Source organism: Aquarana catesbeiana, linkage group LG05 (assembly GCF_042186555.1).
Source record: "Aquarana catesbeiana isolate 2022-GZ linkage group LG05, ASM4218655v1, whole genome shotgun sequence".
NCBI lineage: Eukaryota > Metazoa > Chordata > Amphibia > Anura > Ranidae > Aquarana > Aquarana catesbeiana.
The window spans coordinates 39241419-39268801 of NC_133328.1; the positions used below are offsets into that span (position 1 = coordinate 39241419).

Consider the following 27383-nt stretch of genomic DNA (forward strand, 5'->3'; position numbering starts at 1 on the left):
AAGAGTTTACAGCAACCAGAGTTTCTTGTGGTATGCTTCTGGTGTCAACTGATACTTCATCATTAGGACTAGGGCTGCAACTAACGATTATTTTCATAATCGATTAGTTGGCCAATTATTGTTTCGATTAATCGATTATTCGGTTAATAACCTTAAAAAAAAGTGTGGTGTATAATTTAGGTTAATATGTAAAGTTAAAAAAAAAAAAAAAAAAAAAAAAAGGAAATTTATTCCTAAATATCTCAATGCAGTGGTAAATATAAATTACCAACTTTATGGTTAGGGATCAAAAAGCTCTAATCCACTCTGAGAATAAGACAGAGGAGATATACTGTATATACTATTAGAAGAGCTATACTGTATATACTATTAGAGGGTGAATCTGATAAATATCATCAGACTCAGAGATCAATTTTTTTAATTCAGGGAATGTACAAAGATTTTTTGTATGAATATTCTTGTCTGAAAATTGACCGTGTGGCCAGCATAAGGCTCGGTACACACCTATGCAGTTTGCTTTTGATCCGTTTCTGCAGTGCTTTTTGCTGTGCATTTTGATTTTTGCACACGTGATTTTGCTGCGATTTGCGTTTTTGCATTTTTTTTGGACAATTTGTTGTTGGGCAATTTAAAAACACAAATTGCTGCAAAAGCGCATTACGTGCTTTTTAGCAGCGTCTCCATTTAAGTATATTGAACCAAAAAAGCACTGGTTTGTGTTAAGAAAAAAAAAAAAAAAAGTCCCTGACCCTTTCCAAATACGCAGCGGCTGAAAAAAGCATAGATGTGAACGTGTCCCATAGGAAACCATGTAAATGAACTGTAGTGCGTTTCTGCAAAAAACACCAAAAAACACATAGATGTGAAGCAGGTCTAAGACGTTTAGTGACATAATGGGGTTAAAAAAAAATAAAATTAGCCCTTTAGATAATCACTACTGTAAGGGGTTCATTTTTTTTACTGTAGAACTGTGAAAGTTATATTTACAGTAACGATTATTTGCTCTTTTTGTACTATAAAGGGCTCGTTTTAGTTTTTTTTAACCCCATTATGTTACTGTCCGATTAATTGATTACTATTTTCATAATTGATTAATTTCATAATCGATTAGTTGTTTCAGCCCTAATTAGGACATCCTTTATGGCCTCATAATTGTCATTCTTCTCTGTGGGCAATTCTACACAGGCCTCCAGGCTTTTCTTCTCAGATAGCGGAGCCCACTACATCTGTGGAAAGTGGTATGGACCACATTTTTCTCAAAGGATCGCAAGTAGGTATCCATGTCATAAAAACCCACCATTTCCTGTACAGAGTCCACTCCCTTCCACTTCGTAGAACATCACATCAGTATGAACAGGTGATATTTTCACATACTGATGACAGCTGCTAAAAGCGCATTTAAAAGCATAAAAAAAAAAGTTCAGTTTTGGATAGAATGGGAAAGGGTTTGAACTTCTTTCAGTTTTTATTGCTCTGTGTCCAGTCTGGGGAGATTCACCCCCACAATTTGTCCTGTTGGTCATTGTCAAAGAAACTAAAAATGAGGGGGGGGGGGGATCCAAAATTTTAGACTTGTCACTAGAGGAAGAGGTGAGAAGTGAGGGGAATACTTCCATTGGGACACCCATTCCAGTGACAGCTAAGATGGGAATTTGGAGAGGTTACCTCTTATTCCCTGTTGGGTCCCCAGGATAGGAAGTGAAGGGAATTCTCCCCAGGAGGAAAACAAAGTAACCTGATAAATGTTTTACCCTCTATTCTATTTAAAACTACTAAAAACAAAAAAAAAAAACAAAAAACTAAAAACAAAAACAAAAATAAACAAAATGCACACACCACAGTCATTAAATGCAGGCTCCAACCTCCTGAAAAAAAAATGCTAATTATCCTGGCTGTCTCTATGATTTTCATTTTTCCTCTTACTTCTTATGTCACTGACACAGATTAGTTTTGATTGAATTTGCTATGTGCAATTACCAGTTAAGGGAAGAAAAAGCCCAATTAGCAATGGAACAATTTTTACCTTTAACAGAGGCTGGAACCAGGAACAGAGTCGCTTCTTTCCCAGACCTCTCTCCTTCTAGGGGGAACGTCTTCATTAACACAACCCTCTTCCCTGGAGACAAAGAACGTATACAGAATGAAGGTTCACATTAGAAAAAAATTCAGGAGCACCTGGCTGTTACATTCCACAATATAGAAAATGTAGAAAAATCAGCAAAACATGCAGGTGCTGAATATGGCGCTGCATAAACTGTTGGTGCTATATAAATCCTGTATAATAATAATAATAATAATAATAATAATAATCAGACACCCCTACAGATGATACATTTTTGTTTGGAAAGACTACTGTCTCTGATTGTCTATTATTTCATGCAGCTTCTAACTGAGGGACATCATCTCAACTATCAATGCAGTTGAGTTAGAGAGATAGAGATATACACACACACAATAATATATATATATACACACACACAATAATATATATATATACACACACACACACACACACACACACACACACACACACATACATACATACATATACATACACACACATGCATACATACTATAATAAATGAGATATATATATATATATATACACACACACACACACATATGAACTTTAATGGCATCCCAGTCTTAGTCCGTAGGGTTCAATATTGGGTTGGCCCACCCTTTGCATCTATAACAGCTTCAACTCTTCTGGGAAGGCTGTTCACAAGGTTTAGGAGTGTGTCTATGGGAACGTTTGACCATTCTTCCAGAAGCACATTTGTGAGGTCAGGCACTGATGTTGGACGAGAAGGCCTGGCTCACAGTCTCCGCTCTAATTAATCCCAAAGGTGTTCTATCTGGTTGAGGTCAGGACTCTGTGCAGGCCAGTCAAGTTCCTCCACCTCAAACTCGCTCATCCATGTCTTTATGGACCTTGCTTTGTGCACTGGTCCAAATCATTTGGTGGAGGGGGGATTATGGTGTGGGGTTGTTTTTCAGGGGTTGGGCTTGGCCCTTTAGTTTCAGTGAAGGGAACTCCTAAGTTGTCAGCAGTCAGCATACCAAGACATTTTGGACAATTTCATGCTCCCAACTTTGTGAGAACAGTTTGGAGATGGCGCCTTCCTGTTCTAACATGACTGCGCACCAGTGCACAAAGCAAGGTCCATAAAGACATGGATGGGCGAGTTTGGGGTGGAGGAACTTGACTGGCCTGCACAGAATCCTGACCTCAACCCGACAAAACATCTTTGGGATGAATTAGAGCGGAGACTGCAAGCCAGGCCTTCTCATCCAACCTCAGTGCCTGACCTCACAAATGCGAAGGTAGGCGTACCAATACTTTTGGTAATATAATACATGAGTATAATATACGAGTTTTGCTTTTTGAATTGCTGAAAAAAGAGAAAAAAAAAAAAATTTGGATGATATTCAAATCTTTTTAGATCACCTGTATGTGCCCACCATTACCTGCAGAAGTGTGCTTCTGCTAAATATGATCCCTGCAGCGTTTCCTTCACAGCCCCCCGATATTCCCCCGAGCAGCTGTATTCCAAACACTGTGAAAGTTAACAGAGGCCGTTGCTAATGGGAAAATTTGCACTGCTCACCCACCCACTTCTGCCCTTGGCCAATCACAGAGCTCATACTATTATTGCCTCACAATGCACTGTGTTCTGGAAATAGGTGGTGGAGATGCTGTCATTCAACTGCTCCTCCATTTACAGAATGCGATGCTTTGTGTCAATACAAGTTTTGTGATTGGTGGAGAAGGCAGAAGGAGGCGGGCATGCGGTGCGACTTGTTGACCTTCGCAGTGCCAGAGAACAGCAGCCCAGGGCAGTAGCCGCTGGCTATAAAGCAGACACTGCAGGAAGATTGGAGCTCAGGACTTCCAGCTCACCTTTCACCCCTTGGTTGGTTGGCGAGTTTAGCTTGGTGGACTCCAACACGTATTGGAGGATCTCCTGGGATTTGTCTTTCTCCCCCTGCAGTTTAGTTTCCAGCAACATCTTCCGTCTCTTCTTCTTCTGCCCTTCTACCGGGACCTCGATCATCAATATCTGCAATCAAAAGGACAATGGCAGTCAGTTGTTTTCCTCTCCACATGTATCCTCTGAAGTTTTAATCAATATCCTATTATTACAACTACAGTACAGGAGAAAATCTCAACCCAAACTGGACAACATTTCATTTTGAAAGCACTGGTAATAAAAACAGCTGCAAAAGTTTTTTTTTTTTTTATACAATACATTTGTCACAAATCTCGTCATCCTCCTACAGCCACTTTAACCACTTAAGGACTGAGCCTCTTTTTGAGATTTGTTGTTTACAAGTTAAAAAATGTTTTTTTTTGCTAGAAAGTGACTTGGAACCCCCAAACATTATACATTTTTTTTCTAACACCCTAGAGAATAAAATGGCGGTTGTTGCAATTCTTTGTCACACTGCATTTGCGCAGCAGTCTAATGCCCTGTACACACGGTCGGACTTTCCAACGGTTAGGACCTTGTCGGAAATTCCGACAGTGTGTAGGTTCCATCGGACATTTTCCATCGGATTTTCCGACACACAAAGTTTGAGAGCAGGATATAAAATTTTCCGACAACAAAATCCGTTGTCGGAAATTCCGATCGCTATTGGCCACTGCCCCATTTATAGTCCCGACGTACGTGTTTTACGTCACCACGTTCAGAATGATCGGATTTTCCTACAACTTTGTGTGACCGTGTGTATGCAAGACAAGTTTGAGCCAACATCCGTCGGAAAAAATCCTAGGATTTTGTTGTTGGAATGTCCGACCGTGTGTACGGGGCATTGCAAGCGCACTTTTTGTTGGAAAAAATACACTTTTTTGAATAAAAAAAATAAGATAACAGTAAAGTTAGCCCAATTTTTTTTTATATTCTGAAAGATAATGTTATATCTTTTCATGTGACAACACTGAAGAAATGACACTTTGCTACAATGTAAAGTAGTGAGTGTACAGCTTGTACAACAGTGTAAATTTTCTGTCCCCGAGTAAACCGATACCTAACATGTCACGCTTCAAAATTGCGCCCGCTCGTGGAATGGCCACAAACTTTTACCCTTAAAAATCTCCATAGGCGACGCTTAAAAAAATTCTACAGGTTTGATGCATATTTTTTGGGTTACAGAGGAGGTCTAGGGCTAAGATTATTGCTCTCGCTCTATCGATCGCGGCGATACCTCACTTGTACTCGGAGTCAATCTGTGGATAGTGTACAAAGGAACAAAAAGCAACAAAGAACATAGACCTGAGTTGTGCCCTGGTCAAATGGTCAGTATGCCTAAAAGGGGGCATACCCAAGTATGAATTGAAATAAAATGAAAAAAGAAAAGAAAAAAAGGGGAATGGGTGGGTGGGACACGAGATCCTACGACCATAGGAAGGAGAAGAAGGAGGGCAGGCTTTATGCAGCCTGACTCCTCCTACAATAACAGGCTGACCTGCAGTCAGCCTTACACTTGTACTCGGAGTCAATCTGTGGATAGTGTACAAAGGAACAAAAAGCAACAAAGAACATAGACCTGAGTTGTGCCCTGGTCAAATGGTCAGTATGCCTAAAAAGGGGGCAAAAATGACCAGTAGGATGAATATGAAGCCAAATTATAGCCCACTGAAATTACGTATAATCTACCAAATACCAATTGCTTGTGGTATCTCTAAAGTGGCTCTGGGCCAACCCAGAGAACAAGACGACCTGCACTTACCCAATACGACTGAAGTCCCAGGCACAAATATGCAGAACTGCTCCTGTCTCTTATGACCCAACCCCGGGTATAGGCCTGCCTTGAGCACCAAGCTAGTACCCAACACGAAGGAGACCATGGGAATGTGATAGATACGATACGGAAAATATGACCCATGATGAGAAGTCTGCTGATCACAGCAGGAGGGCTACTTTCAGGAACCCTGAGGATGGCTTTAATAGAATGCACGGCAAATAAAGAAAACCTGTCCGGGTCTACTAACAACATGAAACGCTGAGTCCCAATCAGATACGCCCCGACACTGCTGTGCCGATATGAGTTAAAAGAGGCCAAAAACCGAACCAAGTAGGAAGCCTGCTGATACTGGCCTAGGGACTGAGAAAATTCAGAACCCACAAAACCCCTGAGCCCGTAAAGGCTGCTGGAGCTGCCATGGCTGACTAACCAATAGTTCCATGCTTTCCCAACCCTAGCCAAGGGTAGCTAGGCAACAAAAGGTCGTGTGCATGGATAAGGAGGAACCACAGTCCCCTGGGTAACCTATTTTTGTGTAAGTGACACACCACTGGGTGTGAACTACGAGAGAAACATGAGCATACTGAGAAAACCTGCACCAGGAACGAAAGCTACGTGGAGGAACGAAACCCATGTATAATGCGAGCTTACGAAAAGTGAGCAGCCTAAAAAACCAAGGCTGCCAGAAACCGCAAACTACTTGCGAAATACCAGTAGCATGAGAACGTGAATTAATGAACGTGAGATGAACATGAGAACGAGAGTAACCTTGGGAAAACATGAGAAACCTGGAAAAAACGAGAGAAACATAAAAGTGAGTTTAACATAGAAACAACAAATTGCATGAAAAGCATAAAATTATATGAAAAACATAAAATTGCATGAGGAACGTAAATAGCATGAAAATGTAAATAACATGAGGAACGTAAATAAACATGAGAACACATAAATTGCATAAGAAACGTAATTTGCATAAGAAACGTAATTTGCATGAGAAACGTAAGTTTGTACGAAATACATAAGCAACGTAAGAACAGATGAGAAGACTTGCCACTGAACAAGCCAATTAAAAACGATCACCTCAATCTGTTAAACCCATAGACGTGACGGGTAATCTGCAGTGGTAGAACATGAAACAATTCAGCTGTATGAAAGCAATCAGATAACATTACAAATAACCAGCCCTAAAACATAACACCCCTAATACCTGACAAGTATGAAGATGTGAGTGCAGAAATGACAAGACCAAGAGCGTAAAAAATGAACCTAATGACGACACCCCCCTACTGTATGCAGTGAGCGAGCCCGAGCAACCTGCCACGCCAAGACAGGAAAATTAAAAACGAACACTCAGGGCTAAAGTACCCACAGACCGTGGTGGGTAGTAGTAAAGGTGTAATGGTGAACGTGCACGTATGACGTATGGAAAACAGGCGAGAAGATTGTGGGACAACAATCAATTAAAAACGAAACCTCAGCCTGTACGGATCTGTAAACGTGACAGACCCTGAATGTGAGCACTAGCTAACGGTAATGCAGCGAACGAAAGGTTGTGACATAAAACATATGACATGAACGTAAGAGACATGGGAAAACGAGAGAAGCATGGGAAAACGAGAGAAGCATAGGAGAAAAACGAGAGAAGCATAGGAGAAAAACGAGAGAAGCACGGGAGAAAAACGAGAGAAGCACGGGAGAAAAACGAGAGAAGCACGGGAGAAAAACGAGAGAAGCACGGGGGAAAAACGAGAGAAGCACGGGGAAACGAGAGAAGCACGGGGAAACGAGAGAAGCACGGGGAAACGAGAGAAGCACGGGGAAACGAGAGAAGCACGGGGAAACGAGAGAAGCACGAGAAATCCACAGGGGAAAAAAAAAAAAAAAAACACCAACGAGAAAAGCACGGGAAAACGAGAAGCATGGAAAAACATGAGGAATATATGAAACAAAGAAAAATAGGAAAAAACATGAATAGGCATAAGAAGTGACAATTTGCATGAGAACACTGAAAAACTTGCATGAGAACACTGAAAAATTGCATGAAACGTAATTGCATGAGAAAACTGTAAATTGCACTGGCAACTGTAAAATGCATAAAAACCATAATCACATGAGAAACTGTAAAAAAGCATAAAAAACCGTAAATTGCATACGAAACTAATATGCATGAGCAACCATAAATTGCATGAAAAACCGTAGAATGAACAAGAAATCACAAATCGCATGAAAACCGTAAAATGCATGCGAAACCGTGAGTTGCATGAAAACCCGTAAAATAATGAGAAATCATAAATCGCATGACAACCGTAAAATGCATGAGAACACTGTAAAGTTGCATGAGAACACTGTAAATCGCATGAAAAACGTAATAGTATGAGAAACTGTAAAAAAAAAAAAAAATTGCACGGGCAACCGTAAAATGCATGAAAAACTGTAATCACATGAGAAACTGTAAAAAAGCACGAGAAACCGTAACAAGCATGAAAAACCGTAAATTGCATACGAAACTAATATGCATGAGCAACCGTAAAATTGCATGAAAAACCGTAAAATGAATAAGAAATCGCAAATCGCATGAAAACCGTAAAATGCATGCGAAACCGTAAAATAAATGAGAAATCATATGACAACCGTAAATGCATGAGAACACTGTAAAATTGCCTGGGAACACTGTAAAATTGCATGAGAACACTGTAAAATTGCATGAGAACACTGAAAATCGCATGAAAAACATAATAGCATGAGAAACTGAAAAAATTGCATGAGAACCCGTAAAATGCACTGGCAACCGTAAATTGCATAAAAAACCGTAATCACATGAGAAACTGTAAAAAAGCACGAGAAACCGTAACAAGCATGAACTGTAAATTGCATACGAAACTAATATGCATGAGCAACCGTAAAATTGCATGAAAAACCGTAAAATGAATAAGAAATCGCAAATTGCATGAAAACCGTAAAATGCATGCGAAACCGTGAATTGCATGAAAAACCGTAAAATAAATGAGAAATCATAAATCACATGACAACCGTAAAATGCATGAGAAACGTAAATTGCATGAAAATAAAAATCGTAAAATGAATGAGAAATCGTAGATCGCATGCAAACCGTAAAATACATAAGAACCAGCATTCCATGAGAAACCGTAAATCGCATAAAATCGTAACATACATGGAAAACCGAAAATTACATGAGAAATGGAAATTTACATGCCCCCAAAGGACCCCCACAGAATATCATGAGATGACCGGCAATGAGCAAGTGTCATGACAACCCCACAGCCTGAATTAACCCCTGAAGACCCACACTATAGACCACGTGGAGGGACACGACCCACTATGTGGCGCTCAGGAGGGGGGGAACCCATCACACGAAGCTGAGGAGGGGGAGGGGGGGGAATCACCATGAGGCTAGGGAGAGAGGAGACCTTGCCCATACATACCTATGCTGTAACCTAACAGTGGTGACAGCAGACCCAAATACCAAACACTAAATGCAATGACCTACACTATTACAACTTGGACAAACATGGATCCCTGCTAGAAAAAAGACGTTTCATTGTATTGCTTACCTGTATTCCAGGAATACAAACGTGCTATGCAGTGCTAATGACAGAGGCGGGACATCGTGACATATGAGACTCTGCCATCATCTCCTGAAAACCCCCAAACACACTCCCCCCAACCTGCAATCCCAACACATGGTGCTATCTGAACCCCAAGCTGACCGGAGTAAAGTGAAAACGGATAGAAGAATACTACCCCTATCCCTGCACCCGCAGCACACAAGACCCTGCTGCCTGGTAACGCTGCCGAGACCTGCCACGACCACCGGGAGAGAGATCCAAACAGAAAACCCTGCAGCCGACCATGCTGCCGCCCTGCAAGCCACAAACAGGAAGTGATCTGCCGTGACCTGCCCTAACCCGGAAGTGACCTGTCAACACGAGATCCTACGACCATAGGAAGGAGAAGAAGGAGGGCAGGCTTTATGCAGCCTGACTCCTCCTACAATAACAGGCTGACCTGCAGTCAGCCTTACACGTGTGGTTTGAACACCGTTTTCATATGCGGGCGCTACTCACGTATGTGTTCACTTCTGCACGCGAGCTCAGCGGGACGGGGCGCATTTAAAATTTTTTTTTTTTCCTCATTTATTTTAACTTTTAATTTTTTATATTTTTACACTGTTCTTTTTTTTAAAAAATTGTGTCACTTATTACTATTACAAGGAATGTAAACATAGAAAAAAAGCATGACAGGGCTTCCTAAATATGAGATCTGGGGTCAAAAAGATATTCATATTTACACTAAAATGCAATAATAAAAAAAAAAAAAAAAAAAATTGTCATTTAAAAAAATAAATAAAAAGTGGCCCTTTAAGAGCTATGGGCGAAAGTGATGTTTTGACGTCGCTTCCGCCCTGCAATGGTATGGAGATGGGTGGGGGCCATCTTCCCCTCACTTGTCTCCATACCCAGCAAGGGAAAAGATGCGATCGGGAGGGGGGCCCCTCTCTCCCACCGTCGATAAAAGTGATCTCGCGGTGAATCCACCGCAGAGACCACTATTATTGGAAACCGGACCCCCAGCCAAAGAAGAGGATATCGGGGTTATGACAGCTAGCTGCTGCCATAACAACGACATTCCTCTTCAAATTTAGGACGTATATCGGTGTGCGGCGATCCGGAAGTAGTTAAGCCAAGTCCTGTCTTGCTCCAACATTGGCAATGCATCATAGCTCTTGACCGGCTTCCTGATCTTGACAAGGATGGACCAGGCCAGTGCAATGTGTGCCTTCACCAGAGGCTTACGTTACAGGTTGACAATGCAAGAGCACAATTGGTATACCGTTGTCACCCAATAACAGACGCGCACATGACGACGTGTGAGCGCCACTCAATCCTGGAGTACTGGGAGCCCAGCCTTTGTAGATGACGACGTGCCAAGTATGAGGCATAAAAAATAAATAAATAAAAAAAAAGTGGACAGGTCGAGCTCACGGGAAATAACCTGAATGACATGACTGTTCTATCGAAAGAGGAAAGAAGAAATTATATATCAAAAGTCACGCTTCAAAAGCTCACACTAAACTGGTCCACTTTAAAAAGTTTGCATATTCAAATTTTAAGACACCCAATAAAATAAACTTACTTCATATAGCTTAGCTCTGTATTCCCGTGAATTGAGACTTGCCGAGTTCTTCGGTCGGATCACAGCCACATGGACGTCTTCGGTGTCACTGGAGCTGCCCATTATGCTAATCTTCCAACTGCTGGACCCACAGAGTTAAAGAAAGGGCCCTGCCAGCCTAGAGGGAGAGACCGTATACTGAATGAGTCTTTGTAATTGGCAAACTATAATAAAATATATACAGTATCTCACTAAAGTGAGTACACCCCTCACATTTTTGTAAATATTTTAAGTATATCTTTTCATGTGACAACACTGAAGAAATGACACTTTTCTACAATGTAAAGTAGTGAGTGTACAGTTTGTATAACAGTGTACATTTGCTGTCCCCTCAAAATAACTCAACACACAGCCATTAATGTCTAAACCGCTGGCAACAAAAGTGAGTACACCCCTAAGTGAAAATGTCCAAATTGGGCCCAAAGTGTCAATATTTTGTGTGGCCACCATTATTTTCCAGCATTGCCTTAACCCTCTTGAGTATGGAGTTCACCAGAACTTCACAGGTTACCACTGGAGTCCTCTTCCACTCCTCCATGACGACATCACAGAGCTGGTGGATGTTAGAGACCTTGTGCTCCTCCACCTTCCGTTTGAGGATGGCCCACAGATGCTCAATAGGGTTTAGGTCTGGAGACATGCTTGGCCAGTCCATCAGGGCAGTACACTGCCCTGATGACCCCTGTCCTCCACCATGTTGGCCCCATATGCTGTCCTTCTGAACCCTGTACACTGCTCTACAAACAAATGGCCTCTCTATACTGTCCTACAAACTGCTGACCTCCCATCCTCTGCCCCCCCCCCCGACATTTTTTACTGCACCCCCACAATCAGACAGGCTAGATCCAGCCCTCAAACCCCTTACAGGTGGCTAAAAAGACCATTGAAAGCAGTTTTCGGAAGACCTATTCTAGTAAGACTGTGCCCCTGTGTACAAAACCAACAGGAGTAAAAAAACCTCAAACCTATTGCATACCTTTGGTATAAATTGGAATGCTGATTAAGAACCAGGTCTTGTCCAACATCAGTACCTGACCCAACAAATGTTATTTCAGCTGAAATTCTCACACTCCAAAATCTTGTGGAAAGCCTTTCCAGAAGAGTGGAGGCTGTTCTAGCCACAACGTGGGCCAACTCCAGTATAATGGCCATGGTTTTGATTTGAGATGTCCCATGATCCAGTGGATGAGGAAAGACTGAGGCAGAATACTACCCTGCAGACAGGATGTAGAACTACTACACAACCAATCTGCCTGTATAAATGGGAATAGAACAGCAGCCAAAGCAATTTGCAGTGGATCGAATTTCAGAGGTGGTTGAGCGGCAGTTTGCAGGCGATCAGGAGGATCACCAGCTCCTAAAACCAGTTGGGACGTCATACTGAAATACTGTGCTCCAACCACATGCCAAACGATTGGCAGGTGGTTGCTGTGCAGTCATATTAAACTTTAATGGGCATATTTGGCAAGCAAAATTCATGCCAAATCTAAAATGGAATGAACACACATGAGAGAGATCAGCGGCTGCACACCCTGACAAATTGCAAATAAGAAGGTTCCCCCAAGGGTTTTTTTAGCAGCCAAGTAACTGGATCAAAAAGCTGTAACTAGTTATAAAAGTCTTTATTTTCAAAAATAGGATACCAACACAGTATCATGTAGGTTAAAATATGAGCTCTGGTTATATGGTACAAAAACACATTCCATCATATATAATGATACAAATACAGTGGAGCAATACATAGCTAACAAATGCTAACAAATGCCCCAACGCATTTCGACCCGTACAGTCATGGTCTTCCTCAGGGGGGATTATTGCTGGCTAGAAGAGGGAATCTGAGACAGAGATCCTATAATCAGAAATTTAAAAGAATTTAGATGGTCCGGGAAGGTCCATGGTCAATCCTCGCCCCCCCCCCCACCCCCACAAACAAGGGATCCAGCCAATATGCTTGCAAGAAGCCACACTCTTGACACCTCTAGAGGAAGAAAAAAAACAAAAAGGGGGCATCTGTGACTGATGTAGACCATCAGTTGAATGTAAGCTGATAAAAAAACTTCTGAATGTAGTTAGGGTAATGGGCCATCACACCATCAGTATGTGTTGCCCATCTATGTTAGCGGCGTCCATGAAACCATGAAATGGAATTCATGCCAAAATGAGTTAAATTTGCGGCCACGTAAATTTGTAGATAGGCGGCTGTTTTTACCACCCCTTTGCCGCTTGTGTGGACATTGTCTTAATGCTGGATTGTTAGACACAGAAGCCACTGTGGAAGAATGCAGAACATATTTCAGGTAAACCACAAGATGGCTTTTGCTAAAATACAGTTACTGCTTGCCCAGAATTCAGCATTAAGGTCCGACTGCAAAGTACTTTTTTTTGTCATTTCCCTTCAGAAATAATAATTATAGCTTGTGAATGGTAAGCATGATCCTAATTAGCCCGGGCCACGTTCCAGGTGCTCCTGCATGAAGCAGATGTAATTAGCAGAGTTCCTCTGTTTCGGCGTACTGCTCTGCGGGGATACAGCGCCGCAGGACTGTTAATTGGTGAAATTCAAAAATGTCGGCACACAAGGTAAGCCGGCAGCATCACCAGGGAGAGATGAAACACAACTCAGGTCCGATTAATGTTCCATGAGCAGTGTGACAGTGCACCGAGGTGACTTCTAAGACTTTAACTAACCAAGAAAGTTGGAGGAACGAACAAAAACAGTCAGATAAAACAAAAAAATAAAAATAAAAGAAAAATGATTTGTGAGATGGTTTGGGCAGCATGGCGGGCTCTGCCGTGTATTACTGAAGTTCAGACTGATTCCAGCTAGACATAATATCCAAATTAACCACTTCAGCCCAGAAAGGATTTACCCCCCTAATGATCAAGCCATTTTTTGCGAAACGGCACTGCGTCGCTTTAACTGACAATTGCGAGGTCGTACGACGCTGTACACAAACAAAATTTATGTCTTTTTCCCCCACAAATAGAGATTTCTTTTGGTGGTATTTGATCACCTCTGTGTTTATTTTTTGCGCTATAAACAAAAAAAAGAGCGACAATTTAAAATAATAATTTTTTTTTTACTTTTTTGCTATAATAAATATCTCCAAAAAATAAATTATAATTAGGTCAATATGTATTCTTCTGCATTTAATTTTTACCAAAAATATCGCAATAAGCAAATATTAATTGGTTTGAGCAAAAGTTATAGCATCTACAAAATAGGCGGCGATCCACGATTTTTAGCGGGACTGCGACATTGCGGAGGACAGATTGGAAACTTGTCACTTTTTTGGGACCATTGACATTTTTACAGCAATCAGTGCTAAAAATAGCCACTGATTACTGTATAAACATAACTGGCAGGAAAGGGATTAACACTAGGGGGAGATCAAGGGGTTAAGTGTTCCCTAGGGAAGTGTTTCTAACTTTGCGGGGAGGGGACTGACAGGGAGTACAGAGAGATCACTGTTCCTGATCACTAGGAACAGCAGATCTCTCTCTACTTCCCGGACAGGGCAGGGATCTGTCCGTTTACATTGACAGATCCCCGTTCTGCCTCTCTGTGGAAAGATCGCCTGCCGCAGTATGACAGCAGCTGGTAAGCAAGCATTTAAAGTGGAACTAAAAACTCTCTCAATCGACATGAACTATTTTTAATACTTATGCTGCTAGTGTTAGTAAAAGAGATAGGAAGGTATTTTATATTTACTGGTTTTAAACTTTTTTTTTTTTTTTTTTTTTTTTACATTCTTTCAGTTGCTTTCTGGTTTTAGGCCTAGGCCAAAATTATGTCATATATCCCATAGTCTTCATTGACATAATTTTTTCCCCTTCACATGGAAAAGGGGCTTTCTTAGCTCGGCTCACCCCCCTGCTTACATGCCTGGGCTAAGGGCAGATGGATTCGGGAAAGTAAAACGCTACATGAATCATCTGCCCTTTCTCAAGATGGCTGTGTCTAGAAATTCTGGGTGGGTGAGTTCAAAGTGATTTCTCAACAAAATACAGAATGGAAACATGAATGGATGGGTTAGATTGCTTTGAATATTAGAAAATTAATTTGGTTTGTGGTGCTCAGATACAGTTAAAAGAGAAGTATGGGCATTTTTAAAAAAAGGTGATAATCACTTACCTAGGTAGATACAGTATCGGTCCGATGCTACATCTGTCCCCCCGCCGGCTCTAAGGCCGAGAACTGAGCGATCAAACACCGCTGTTGGCTCGGTTCTCAGATCTCTGTGAGCAGAGAGTTGGTAACTGTGAAGCATGTGAATCACTGGCTCTCTGCTCACCCCCCCCCCCCCCATGTTCACTGGGGGGCTGGGCTGTGGAGGGGGCGGGAGTGCTGGCTCAGGCTCTCAGCGACTCACTGAGAGGCTGTCTGCTGAAAAACAGGTCACAGGAGTGCAGAAATAGACTGCACTCCCCTGAGCTATAGAAGTACTTCTCCTTTAAAGGAAGGTGTTACTAAACCCATCACCCTGCATTCACTATATCTGGTCTCCCTCAGTACACAGAACATTGAAATGCAACCGTTTTAGTAATTATAAACTGCTAAAATACTTTTCTTATCAGCAGTATATAGCGGTCTTGTGACTTCTATCAGTGTCTGGTTAAAGCTTGTAGGAGGAGTTTTCATTCTCCGACTGTCCTAGGAGGCTGCAGGACCCCTGACCCTCTGTCTGGACAGTGCCAATTGGCTCTGTGCTGATCAAACGCACCCTCCCAAGAAAAAAAAAATAAATAAAAAAACTCTCTAGCAATACACATCAAACTGAGCATGTGCAGAGTGCCACCAAGCTCTGTTCAATCAGGAGATGGATTGGGGACAGTAGAAAAAGGGGAGGATCAGAGAAGACAGGATCAAACTGTTAATGCAGAGGATTAACCCCTTAGGCTCCACAGTGAGTATAACAAGCATGCTTTACTGCATATACAGACTGATTTTACTGATTTTATTTTTTTTCACAATTTTGAAAAGCGTAAGGGAGGGATATAGATTTATTTTCCCATTGGGGAGATTTATCTTTACTTCCTGTCCCATAGCCAAACAGAAAGTGAGATTAAATCCCTGTAAATTAAAGGGAAGCTCTTGGGCCCACCAGGACTAGTGTCCCCATTGGAAGATTTCCCCTCTATTACTTTTCTGGGGACAACTCAAAACTTGGGATTTTCTTTTACTTTCAATGATAATGGTAAACGGGACAAATAGAGAGGGTGAGGGGCACAGACATTCTAATACGTCCCTTCAACCAAAAAACAAAAAGGGTTTTGCCTACAGTTCTACTTTTAACTATTTCAGCCCCGGAAGGATTTGCCCACTTCTTGACCAGGCCATTTTTTTTTTTTCCGATACGGCACTGCGTCGCTTTAACTGACAATTGGGCGTTCGTGCGACGTTGTACACAAACAAAACTGATGTCCTTTTTTTTCCCGCAAATAGAGCTTTTTGGTGGCATTTAATCACCTCTGTGGTTTTTATTTTTTGCGCTATAAACACATATACAAATATATACACACACACACACACACACACACACACACAGACATACATACATACACACACACACACACACTTTTTGCTATAATATCCCCCCCCTCCAAACAAAAGGAGAAAAAAAATGTCTTCCTTAGTTTAAGCCAATATGTATTCTACATATTTTTGGTAAAAAAAAAAACCCAATTAGCGTATATTGATTGGTTTGTGCAAAATTTATAGCGTCTACAAAATAGGGGATATAGTTATGGCATTTTTATTATTATTTTTTTTTTTTTTTTACTAGTAATGGCGATCTGTGATTTTTAGCAGGACTGCGACATTGCGGCGGACAGATCGGATACTTTTGGGATCAGTGATATTTATACAGCGATCAGAGCTAATAATAGCCACCGATTACTGTATAAATGACACTGGCAGGGAAGGGGTTAACACTAGGAGGCGATCAAGGGGTTAAATGTTCCCTGGGAGGTGTTTCTAGCTGTGGGGGGAGGGGACTGACTGGGAGAAGAGAGAGATCGTTGTTCCTGATCACTAGGAAACAGACAGTCAATCTCTCTCTACTCCCCTGACAGAACGGGGATCTGTTTGTTTACATTGACAGATCCCTGTTCTGCCTCTCTGTGGAGCGATCGTGGGTGGCCGCCGGACCCGCTGATTGGCTCCCCCACTAGCGAATGGGCACGCGCGCCCACAGATCACCGTGTATGCACCCGATGTACAATAATGGCGATTTGCGCAGGAGAGCCAACCTGCCGCAGTGCAACTGCGGCAGCAATTCGGGAAGCTGTTAACCACTTGAGCCCCGGACCATTATGCTGCCTAAGGACCAGAGGTCTTTTTCCAATTTGGCACTGCGTCGCTTTAACTGCTAATTGCGCGGTCATGCAATGCTGTACCCAAACGAAATTTGCGTCCTTTTCTTCCCACAAATAGAGCTTTCTTTTGATGGTATTTGATCACCTCTGCGGTTTTTATTTTTTGCGCTATAAACGGAAAAAGACCGAAAATTTTGAAAAAAAATGATATTTTCTTTTGTTATAAAAAAAATCCAATAAACTAAATTTTAGTCATACATTTAGGCCAAAATGTATTCGGCCACATGTCTTTGGTAAAAAAAATGTCAATAAGCGTATATTTATTGGTTTGCGCAAAAGTTATAGCGTCTACAAACTAGGGTACATTTTCTGGAATTTACACAGCTTTTAGTTTATGACTGCCTATGTCATTTCTTGAGGTGCTAAAATGGCAGGGCAGTACAAAACCCCCACAAATGACCCCATTTTGGAAAGTAGACACCCCAAGGAAATTGCTGAGAGGCATGTTGAACCCATTGAATATTTATTTTTTTTGTCCCAAGTGATTGAAAAATGACAAAAAAAAAAAAAAATATTTACAAAAAGTTGTCACTAAATGATATATTGCTCACACAGGCCATGGGCCTATGTGGAATTGCACCCCAAAATACATTCAGCTGCTTCTCCTGAGTATGGGGATACCACATGTGTGGGACTTTTTGGGAGCCTAGCCGCGTACGGGGCCCCGAAAACCAATCACCGCCTTCAGGATTTCTAAGGGTGTAAATTTTTGCTTTCACTCTTCACTGCCTATCACAGTTTCGGAGGCCATGGAATGCCCAGGTGGCACAAAACCCCCCAAAATGACCCCATTTTGGAAAGTAGACACCCCAAGCTATTTGCTGAGAGGCATGTTGAGTCCATGGAATATTTTATATTTTGACACAAGTTGCGGGAAAGTGACACTTTTTTTTTTTTTTTTTTTTTTCATAAAGTTGTCACTAAATGATATATTGCTCACACAGGCCATGGGCATATGTGGAATTGCACCCCAAAATACATTTAGCTGCTTCTCCTGAGTATGGGGATACCACATGTGTGGGACTTTTTGGGAGCCTAACCGCGTACGGGGCCCCGAAAACCAATCACCGCCTTCAGGATTTCTAAGGGTGAAAATTTTTGATTTCACTCTTTACTGCCTATCACAGTTTCGGAGGCCATGGAATGCCCAGGTGGCATAAAACCCCCCCAAATGACCCCATTTTGGAAAGTAGACACCCCAAGCTATTTGCTGAGAGGCATGGTGAGTATTTTGCAGCTCTCATTTGTTTTTGAAAATGAAGAAAGACAAGAAAAAACATTTTTTTTTTTCTTTTTTCAATTTTCAAAACTTTGTGACAAAAAGTGAGGTCTGCAAAATACTCACTATACCTCTCAGCAAATAGCTTGGGGTGTCTACTTTCCAAAATGGGGTCATTTGGGGGGGTTTTGTGCCACCTGGGCATTCCATGGCCTCCGAAACTGTGATAGGCAGTGAAGAGTGAAATCAAAAATTTACGCCCTTAGACCCCTTTCACACTGGAGCGGTTTTCAGGCGGTATTGCGCTAAAAATACAGCCTGAAAACCGCCCCTAAACAGCCTCCGCTGTTTGTTCAGTGTGAAAGCCCGAGGGCTTTCACACTGAAGCGGTGCGCAGGCAGGGCGGTGAAAAAAGTCCTGCAAACCGCTTTTTTGGAGCGGGGAAGGAGCGGTGTATTCACCGCTCCTTCCCCGCTCCTGCCCATTGAAATCAATGGGACAGCGCGGCTATACCGCGGCAATACCGCGGCTATAGCCGCGCTGTATGAGGGATTTTAACCCTTTTTCGGCCGCCAGCGGGGGGTAAAACCGCACCGCTAGCGGCCGAATACCGCTGCAAGAACGACGGTACAGCAGCGCTAAAAATAGCGCTGTTGTACCGCCGACGCCCCCACCGCCCCAGTGTGAAAGGGGCCTTAGAAAGCCTGAAGGCGGTGCTTGGTTTTCGGGGTCCCGTACGCGGCTAGGCTCCCAAAAAGTCTCACACATGTGGTATCCCCGTACTCAGGAGAAGCAGCAGAATGTATTTTGGGGTGTAATTTCACATATTCCCATGGCATGTTTGAGCAATATATCATTTAGTGACAACTTTGTGCAAAAAAAAAAAAAAAATTTGTCTCTTTCCCGCAACTTGTGTCGCAATATAAAATATTCCATGGACTCGACATGCCTCTCAGCAAATAGCTTGGGGTGTCTACTTTCCAAAATGGGGTCATTTGGGGGGGTTTTGAACTGTCCTGGCATTTTATGCACAACATTTAGAAGCTTATGTCACACATCACCCACTCTTCTAACCACTTGAAGACAAAGCCCTTTCTGACACTTATTGTTTACATGAAAAAGTTTTTTTTTTTTGCAAAAAAATTACTTTGAACCCCCAAACATTATATATTTTTTTAAAGCAAATGCCCTACAGATTAAAATGGTGGGTGTTTCATTTTTTTTTTTCACACAGTAATTGCGCAGCGATTTTTCAAATGCATTTTTTGGGGAAAAAACACACTTTTTTAAATTTTAATGCACTAAAACACACTATATTGCCCAAATGTTTGATGAAATAAAAAAGATGATCTTAGGCCGAGTACATGGATACCAAACATGACATGCTTTAAAATTGCGCACAAACGTGCAGTGGCAACAAAATAAATACATGTTTAAAAGCCTTTACAGGTTACCACTTTAGATTTACAGAGGAGGTCTACTGGAAAAATTACTGCACTCGATCTGGCCTTCGCGGTGATACCTCACATGCATGGTGCAATTGCTGTTTACATATGACGCCAGACCGCCGCTTGCGTTCGCCTTAGCGCGAGAGCAGGGGGCGACAGGGGTGCTTTTTTTTTTTTTTTTTTTTTTTTCTTTATTATTTTTTTGCTTTTTTAATCTTACTTTTAAACTGTTCCTTTCATATTTTTTTTTTTAATCATTTTTATTGTTATCTCGGGGAATGTAAATATCCCCTATGATAGCAATAGGTAGTGACAGGTACTCTTTTTTGAAAAAATTGTGGTCTATTAGACCCTATATCTCTCCTCTGCCCTCAAAGCATCTGACCACACCAAGATCGGTGTGATAAAATGCTTCCCCAATTTCCCAATGGCGCTATTTACATCCGGCGAAATCTAAGTCATGAAATACTCGTAGCTTCCAGTTTCTTAGGCCATAGAGATGTTTGAAGCCACTCTGGTCTCTGATCAGCTCTATGGTCAGCTGGCTGAATCACCGGCTGCATTCTCAGGTTCCCTGTTGAGACAGGAGAGCCAGAGAAAAACACGGAAGACGGTGGGGGTGGGGGGGGCATTCCCTCCCACGGCTTGTAAAGGCAGTCTAGAGGCTAATTAGCCGCTAGGATTGCTTTTACATGAAAGCCGACCGCTGGCTGAAAAGAATGATACCAAGATGATACCTAAACCTGCAAGCATCATTCTGGTATAACCACTCAAAGTCGTGAATGGCGTACCTGAAGACAAAAAAATGGTTAACAATGGTTAACAATAAAGCACAGTAAACAGTAAAGTATAAATAATTACACACCTGAAAAACAAACATGATAAAACATAATAACAATAACAATAAAACATTGCAGAATAGAATACAGTAAAAAAGAGCAGAACAATAGAGAGAGAGAATAGAGAGAGAGAGAACAATAAAACGACAACTATTTTTTTTTTATTTCATATTTTTTTTTTTTTACACTTTTTTTGTAACTAACTTTTATAACGGTAACCGGTTCCAGGTTCGGGTCTCTCAAAATGCGATGGCATCTTGGGAGACCCTGTGAAAGTGTGCCTAGTCTGTGCAATGCTGTACTCTACGCTAATACTCAACTAGTGAATGGTAGCGTTCAAAACATTCACCAATGCAAAGACCAGGATTGTCAGGACAGGAGGGACTATAATAGCGGGTGTCACGCCTATATCCGCGCTTGCTGCAGACACAACATCTTTTTTGGGGGGGTTCGCTGGGTAGGGTTACTCGGGAGGACATAAAGAAAATGCCTCTCATGCAGCCGACTGCATTTGGTTGGGGATGTGAATGGGGGAAGTACGGGCGCTGCAGAAGCGGTGGGTTCCCAATTAGGATTGGCGAATGCAGCAGGAAGGGCATTATGGACACGACGGGCCTGTGTTTGTCTTCTTGGTGGCAGCGGGACACTACTTGTGCTTGCCACCTCACCAGCTTGAACTGCACTTATGGGACTCGCCACGTCACCACGTGTTACTGCAGTGCTGGTTTGACTACGACCGGGGTGTACTAGGCCGCTGGCGCTTGCCAGTTCCCCAAAACGCTACCAAAAAACTGTTAGCGATCGCAGGGATCAGGCCTGACTCTGCGAACGCTGCAGTTATGCGTTTAGTGTTTTGTAAGTGACAGTGATCGATCGATACTGCACTTGGGTGGGCTTGGCCGGGCGGAGGGGCAAAACGCAGGTGCTAGCAGGTATCTGGGCTGATCCCGCTAACACTGCGTTTTTGGGAACCCTAAACTGCTGGTGACGCTAGTATAGATCTGATCGGATCAGATATTGATGCGATCAGATACTATACCACTAAGGGAGGTGTACGGTGCGTGCGTGGGTGTTAGCGGTACTGGCGCTAACCTGACGCTGCTTGGGGCTGGTGCTTGCCAGTTCACCAAAATGCTACCAAAAAAACTGTTAGCAATCGCAGGGATCAGGCCTGACTCTGCGAATGCTGCAGTTATGCGTTTAGTGCCTTGTAAGTGACAGTGATCGATCGATACTGCACTTGGGTGGGCTGGGCGGAGGGGCAAAACGCAGGTGCTAGCAGGTATCTGGGCTGTTTCCGCTAACACTGCGTTTTTGGGAACCCTAAACTGCTGGGGACGCTAGTATAGATCTGATCGGATCAGATATTGATCCGTTCAGATACTATACCACTAAGGGAGGCGCATGCTGTGTGCGTGGGTGTTAGCGGTACTGGCGCTAATCTGACGCTGCCTGGGGCGACGCATATCACCGCCGGGCGATCGGGGGGCTAAACCTTTATTCGGTAATAAACGGTGGGTGCCCTGACACTATAAAAAAAAAAAAAACTAACCAGCGTCAACCGTAACGGTTATACAGTGATCAGTGGTGAAAGGGTTAACTAGGGGGCAATCAAGGGGTTAAAACATTTATTCGGTAGTATATGGGGGTCCCTGACGCTATAAAACGCTGACGGCGAACCTAAATATTTACCTCACTAACTAGCGTCACCAGCGACACTAATACAGCGATCAGAAAAATGATCGCTTAGCGACACTGGTGACAGGGGGTGATCAAGGGGTTAAAACTTTATTAGGGGGGGTTAGGGGGGTACCCTAGACCTACAGGGGGGTAACAGTAACTGTGCTAACACAGTAACTGTCACAAACTGACACTATGCAGTAATCAGAAAAAAAAAAAAAAAAAAAAAAAAAACTGCTGGTGTCAGTTTGTGACGGGGGGGGGGGGGGGGTGATTGGGGGGCGATCGGTGGGGGGATCGGGGTGTAATGTGTGCCTGGCATGTTCTACTGTGTGTGTGTGTGTTGGTGCACTCACTCACATGTCGTCTCTCCTCGGGCCGGAACGGAAACTACCGACCCGAGGGGAGATTACATCACTTCCTTTGCTGCTGTTTAGCATACAGCAGCAAAGGAGTGTTCCCATTGGCCGGCGGCGATCGCGAGGGGGGGGGCCACGAACGGATGGCCTCCCCCTCGTCTCTGATCGCCGGGGGACAGAACGGGACCGCCTCGGGCGGCGGGGGGGGGTCCGATCGGACCCCCCACCCGCGGAAGGCAAATCACGTACCCTGTACGTGATTTTGCCTGTCCGTGCCGCCTTGCCGACGTACATCGGCGTGAGGCGGTCGTCAAGTGGTTAAAGAGGAACTGCAGTCTGCTCACATAATCTGTAATAAAAACATCGTTGCCATTCTGAAGCTTCACTCCAACCACTTTGCATATTATTTTCTATATACTGTGATTCTGTACTTGCCAAATATGCTGCAGAAATCTCCCTCCACTGAGTCTGGCTGCATCCATTTTAACTGTGGGCAGCTGAAGCTGCTGCCTGTTCACTTCCTGGATTTACACAGACACACAGAAGCACACCTCCAGCTCTGCAGCTTTCATTGGCCCGCTTACGACTCATCCCCCCCTCCCTTCCTGGCAAACTCTCAGGAGAGTGAAAGAGCTGTACATGATATCATAATTCTAGGCTAATGACCAGACAAGAAACAGGAAGTGGGCTGTATAAGGTATTTACTGGCAGAAAAAAAAAAAAAAAAGAAGTACTATCCAAAGTTAAAACAACAACAAGGGCAGAAGATTTAATAGATGGAAAGATGAAAAAAATGACAGGAGGTCTGCTTTAAGTTTGCAGTAGGTTCTCTTGTGTTTGCATGGACACTCTTCAGGCTCTCCAATTTATTCTCACTGTAGTGAGTGGCAAATGAAAAGGTCATTCCACCCAGGGGCCAGTTCACACCACAGAAATGCAGTCTGAATGCGCGTTTTTGGTGCTTTTTTTTTTTTATTGCAGTCCAGCGCATTAGGGTGTGATTTACTGTGTTCCAGTACAGTTCAGTGCAGGAAAAATGCAGCATGTTCTACTTTTTCTGGTACAGGAACGCCATGGAACTGACAGCACTGGTGTGAACTATGCCATTGGAAACCATATAACCTACTTTCCATGCGTTTTTGATGCAGAAAAAAAAAAAAAAAACGCACTGGACTGCATGTGGTGTGAACTGGCCCTAATAAATAGGCACGATGTGGACCATACAATTAAAAAACGATATCTGCCAAGCTGTCCCCACTAGTTAAGTGCAATAGAATGGAAGTGTTTATCTGCAATGTTACAAAGTTTTACTTGTTGCCAATAGGAGAATTGTCCGTGATTACAGAATACAGCCGTATTCTTCTAGTTCTCAGGAATCCGACCAAAACATTTCATCAACACAACACAACACAACACACACCGCTCCACAATGGAGACCGGTCCTTGGCAACAAGCAACAATGTGAATCACATGAGAGGTTCGGAAAATACATTTTACATGCTAAAATTAGCTACAGTACTGACTATTTCAAGGGAAAACATCAACACTAATATATAAATACACAATATATGTGCAACTCCTAGTTCTAAATAAATCCTGGACTTAAAATCAATAAAGTCATTTAAGCGGCTATTAATAAAAAACTAATTCAAAACCACAGAAAAATCAATATGAAGCAGCATTAAGAATACAAACAGAGGTAAAATGTACAAAACAATCAGATTAAGATCATGTACATTGATTAAAGATCCCCCTTCCCCAATACCTATATAAAAAGATCTAAAATAGATATATATATCTATATATATATATATATCTATATATATCTCTATCTATATATCTATCTTTTTATATAGGTATTGGGGAAGGGGGATCTTTAATCAATGTACATGATCTTAATCTGATATATATATATATATATGGCATCCCAGTCTTAGTCCATAGGGTGCAGTATTGAGTTGTCCCACCCTTTATAACCCTATAACAGCTTCAACACTTCTGGGAAGGCTGTCCACAAGGTTTAGGAGTGTGTCTATGGGAATGTTTGACCATTCTTCCAGAAGCGAATTTGTGAGGTCAGGCACTGATGTTGGACGAGAAGGACTGGCTCGCAGTCTCTGCACTAATTTATCTTAAAGGTGTTCTATCGGTTGAGGTCAGGACTCTGTGCAGGCCAGTCAAGTTCCTCCACCCCAAACTCACTCATCCATGTCTTTATGGACCTTGCTTTGTGCACTGCTCCAAATCATTTGGTGGAGGGGGGATTATGGTGTGGGGTTGTTTTTCAGGGGTTGGGCCCCTTAGTTCCAGTGAAGGGAACTCTTAAGGCGTCAGCATACCAAGATATTTTGGACAATTTCATGCTCCCAACTTTGTGAGAACAGTTTGGGGATGGACCCCTTCCTGTTCCAACATGACTGCACACCAGTGCACAAAGCAAGGTCCATAAAGACATGAATGAGCGAGTTTGGGGTGGAGAAACATGACTGGCCTGCACAGAGTCCTGACCTCAACCCGATAGAACACCTTTGGGATGAATTCAAGCGGAGACTGCGAGCCAGGCCTTCTCGTCCAACATCAGTACCTGACCTCACAAATGCTCTTCTGGAAGAATGGTCAAACATTCCCATAGACACACTCCTAAACCTTGTGGACGGCCTTCCCAGAAGAGTTGAAGCTGTTATATCTGCAAAGGGTGGGCCAACTCAATATTGAACCCTACGGAGTAGGACTGGGATGTCATTCTGGTTCATGTGTGTGTAAAGGCAGGGATCAGGTACACCTGTTCAATTGCTTGGTAACACAATTGCCAATCACATGGCAGCAACTCAATGCATTTAGGCATCTAGACATGGTGAGGATGACTTGCTGAAGTTCAAACCGAGCATCAAAATGGGGAAGAAAGAAGACTTAAAGCAATACTAAAGTCTCTTATTTTTAACAAAAAAAAAAAAAAAACAACAAAAAACCATGTTATACTAACCTGCTCTGTGCTGTGGTTTTGCACAGAGCAGCCCAGATCCTTCTCTTCTCAGGTCCCCCCCGCCGGTGCTCCTGGCCCCTCCCCTCCGTTGAGTGCCCCCACAGCAAGCTATGAGGGCACCCGAGCCGAGCCACAGCTCCCTTTGCACAGCCCCAACCCCCTCTCTCTCCTCATTGTCTCACAGACTTTGATTGACAGCAGCGGGAGCCAATGTTGCTTTGCTGCTGTCTCAGCCAATGAGGAGGGAGAGATAGTCACACAGTCAAGTCTCTCGTGCAACATTGCTGGATCAAGATGGGGCTCAGGTAAGTATTAGGGGGCTGAAGCACACAAAAGGTTTTTTATCTTAATGCATAGAATGCATTGAGATAAAAAAAATAAAAATAAATAAAACACCTTCTGCCTTTACAGCCACTTTAAGTGACTTTGAACTTGGCAAGGTTGTTGGTGCCAGACGGGCTGGTCTGAGTATTTCAAGAACTGCTGATCTACTGGGATTTTCACACACAACCATCTCTCAGGTTTACAGAGAATAATCAGAAGAGAAAATATCCAGTGAGTGGCAGTAGTGTGGAGGAAAATGCCTTGTAGATGTCAGAGGAGAATGGGCAGACTGGTTCCAGATGATAGAAAGGCAACAGTAACTCAAATAACCACTCGTTACAACGAAGGTATGCAGAATACTATCGATCCTTGAAGCAGATGGGCTACAGCAGCAGAAGAACACACCGGGTGCCACTCCTGTCAGCTAAGAAGAGGAAACTGAGACTGCAATTCGCTCAGGATCACCAAAATTGGACAACAGAAGATTGGAAAAACATTGCCTGGTCTGATGAGTCTCGATTTCAGCTGTGACATTCAGATGGTGGGGTCAGAATTTGGTGTAAACAACATGAAAGCATGGATCCATCCTGCCTTGTATCACCGATTCAGACTGGGTGGTGTAATGGTGGGGGGGGATATTTTCTTGGCACACTTTGGGCCCCTTAGTAGCAATTGAGCTTCATTTAAACACCACGGCCTCCCTGAGTATTGTTGCTGACCATGTCCATCCCTTTATGACTACAGTGTCCCCATCTTCTGATGGCTCCTTCCAGCAGGATAATGCACCATGTCACAAAGATCAGATCATCTCACCACTGGACAATGAGGTCCTTGTACTCCAATGGCCTCCACACTCACCAGATCTCATCCAACAGAGCACCTTTGGGATGTGGTGGAACGGGAGATTGCAACTGCGTGATGATATCAAGTCACTATGGACCAAAATCTCTGAGGAATGTTTCCAACACCTTGCTGAATCTACAGAATGAAGGCAGTTCCGAAGGGAAAAGGGGGTCCAACCCGGTACTAGCAAGGTGTACCTAATAAAGTGGCCGGTGAGTGTATTTCTCACTATTGATTTCCTAGAAATGTATCTGCACTGGAATCCTCTTCACAATTCTCAAAAATGACAGCCCTGCACCAAGTGTGTATTGATGAGCGGTTGTCTCTGGCGGACTTCCTGTGACGTTCCATCCAAGGACTCGATCC

The 27383-nt window shown here is 42.9% G+C and overlaps 1 protein-coding gene across 5 annotated transcripts in view; it reads right to left on the reverse strand.

Moving 5' to 3' along the window:
- Positions 1 to 27383, reverse strand: part of KRIT1 (KRIT1 ankyrin repeat containing) — a 77102-nt gene that overhangs the window by 33042 nt on the left and 16677 nt on the right. For all 5 annotated transcript variants that reach the window (XM_073629620.1, XM_073629622.1, XM_073629621.1 and 2 more), the window contains 3 exons: positions 10906 to 11062; positions 3905 to 4064; positions 2024 to 2116 (listed from right to left, as the gene is read on the reverse strand). In XM_073629620.1, the coding sequence (XP_073485721.1) occupies positions 2024 to 2116; positions 3905 to 4064; positions 10906 to 11007 (355 nt within the window). In that variant the 5' untranslated portion in view covers positions 11008 to 11062. The remainder of the gene's footprint in view (positions 1 to 2023; positions 2117 to 3904; positions 4065 to 10905; positions 11063 to 27383) is intronic.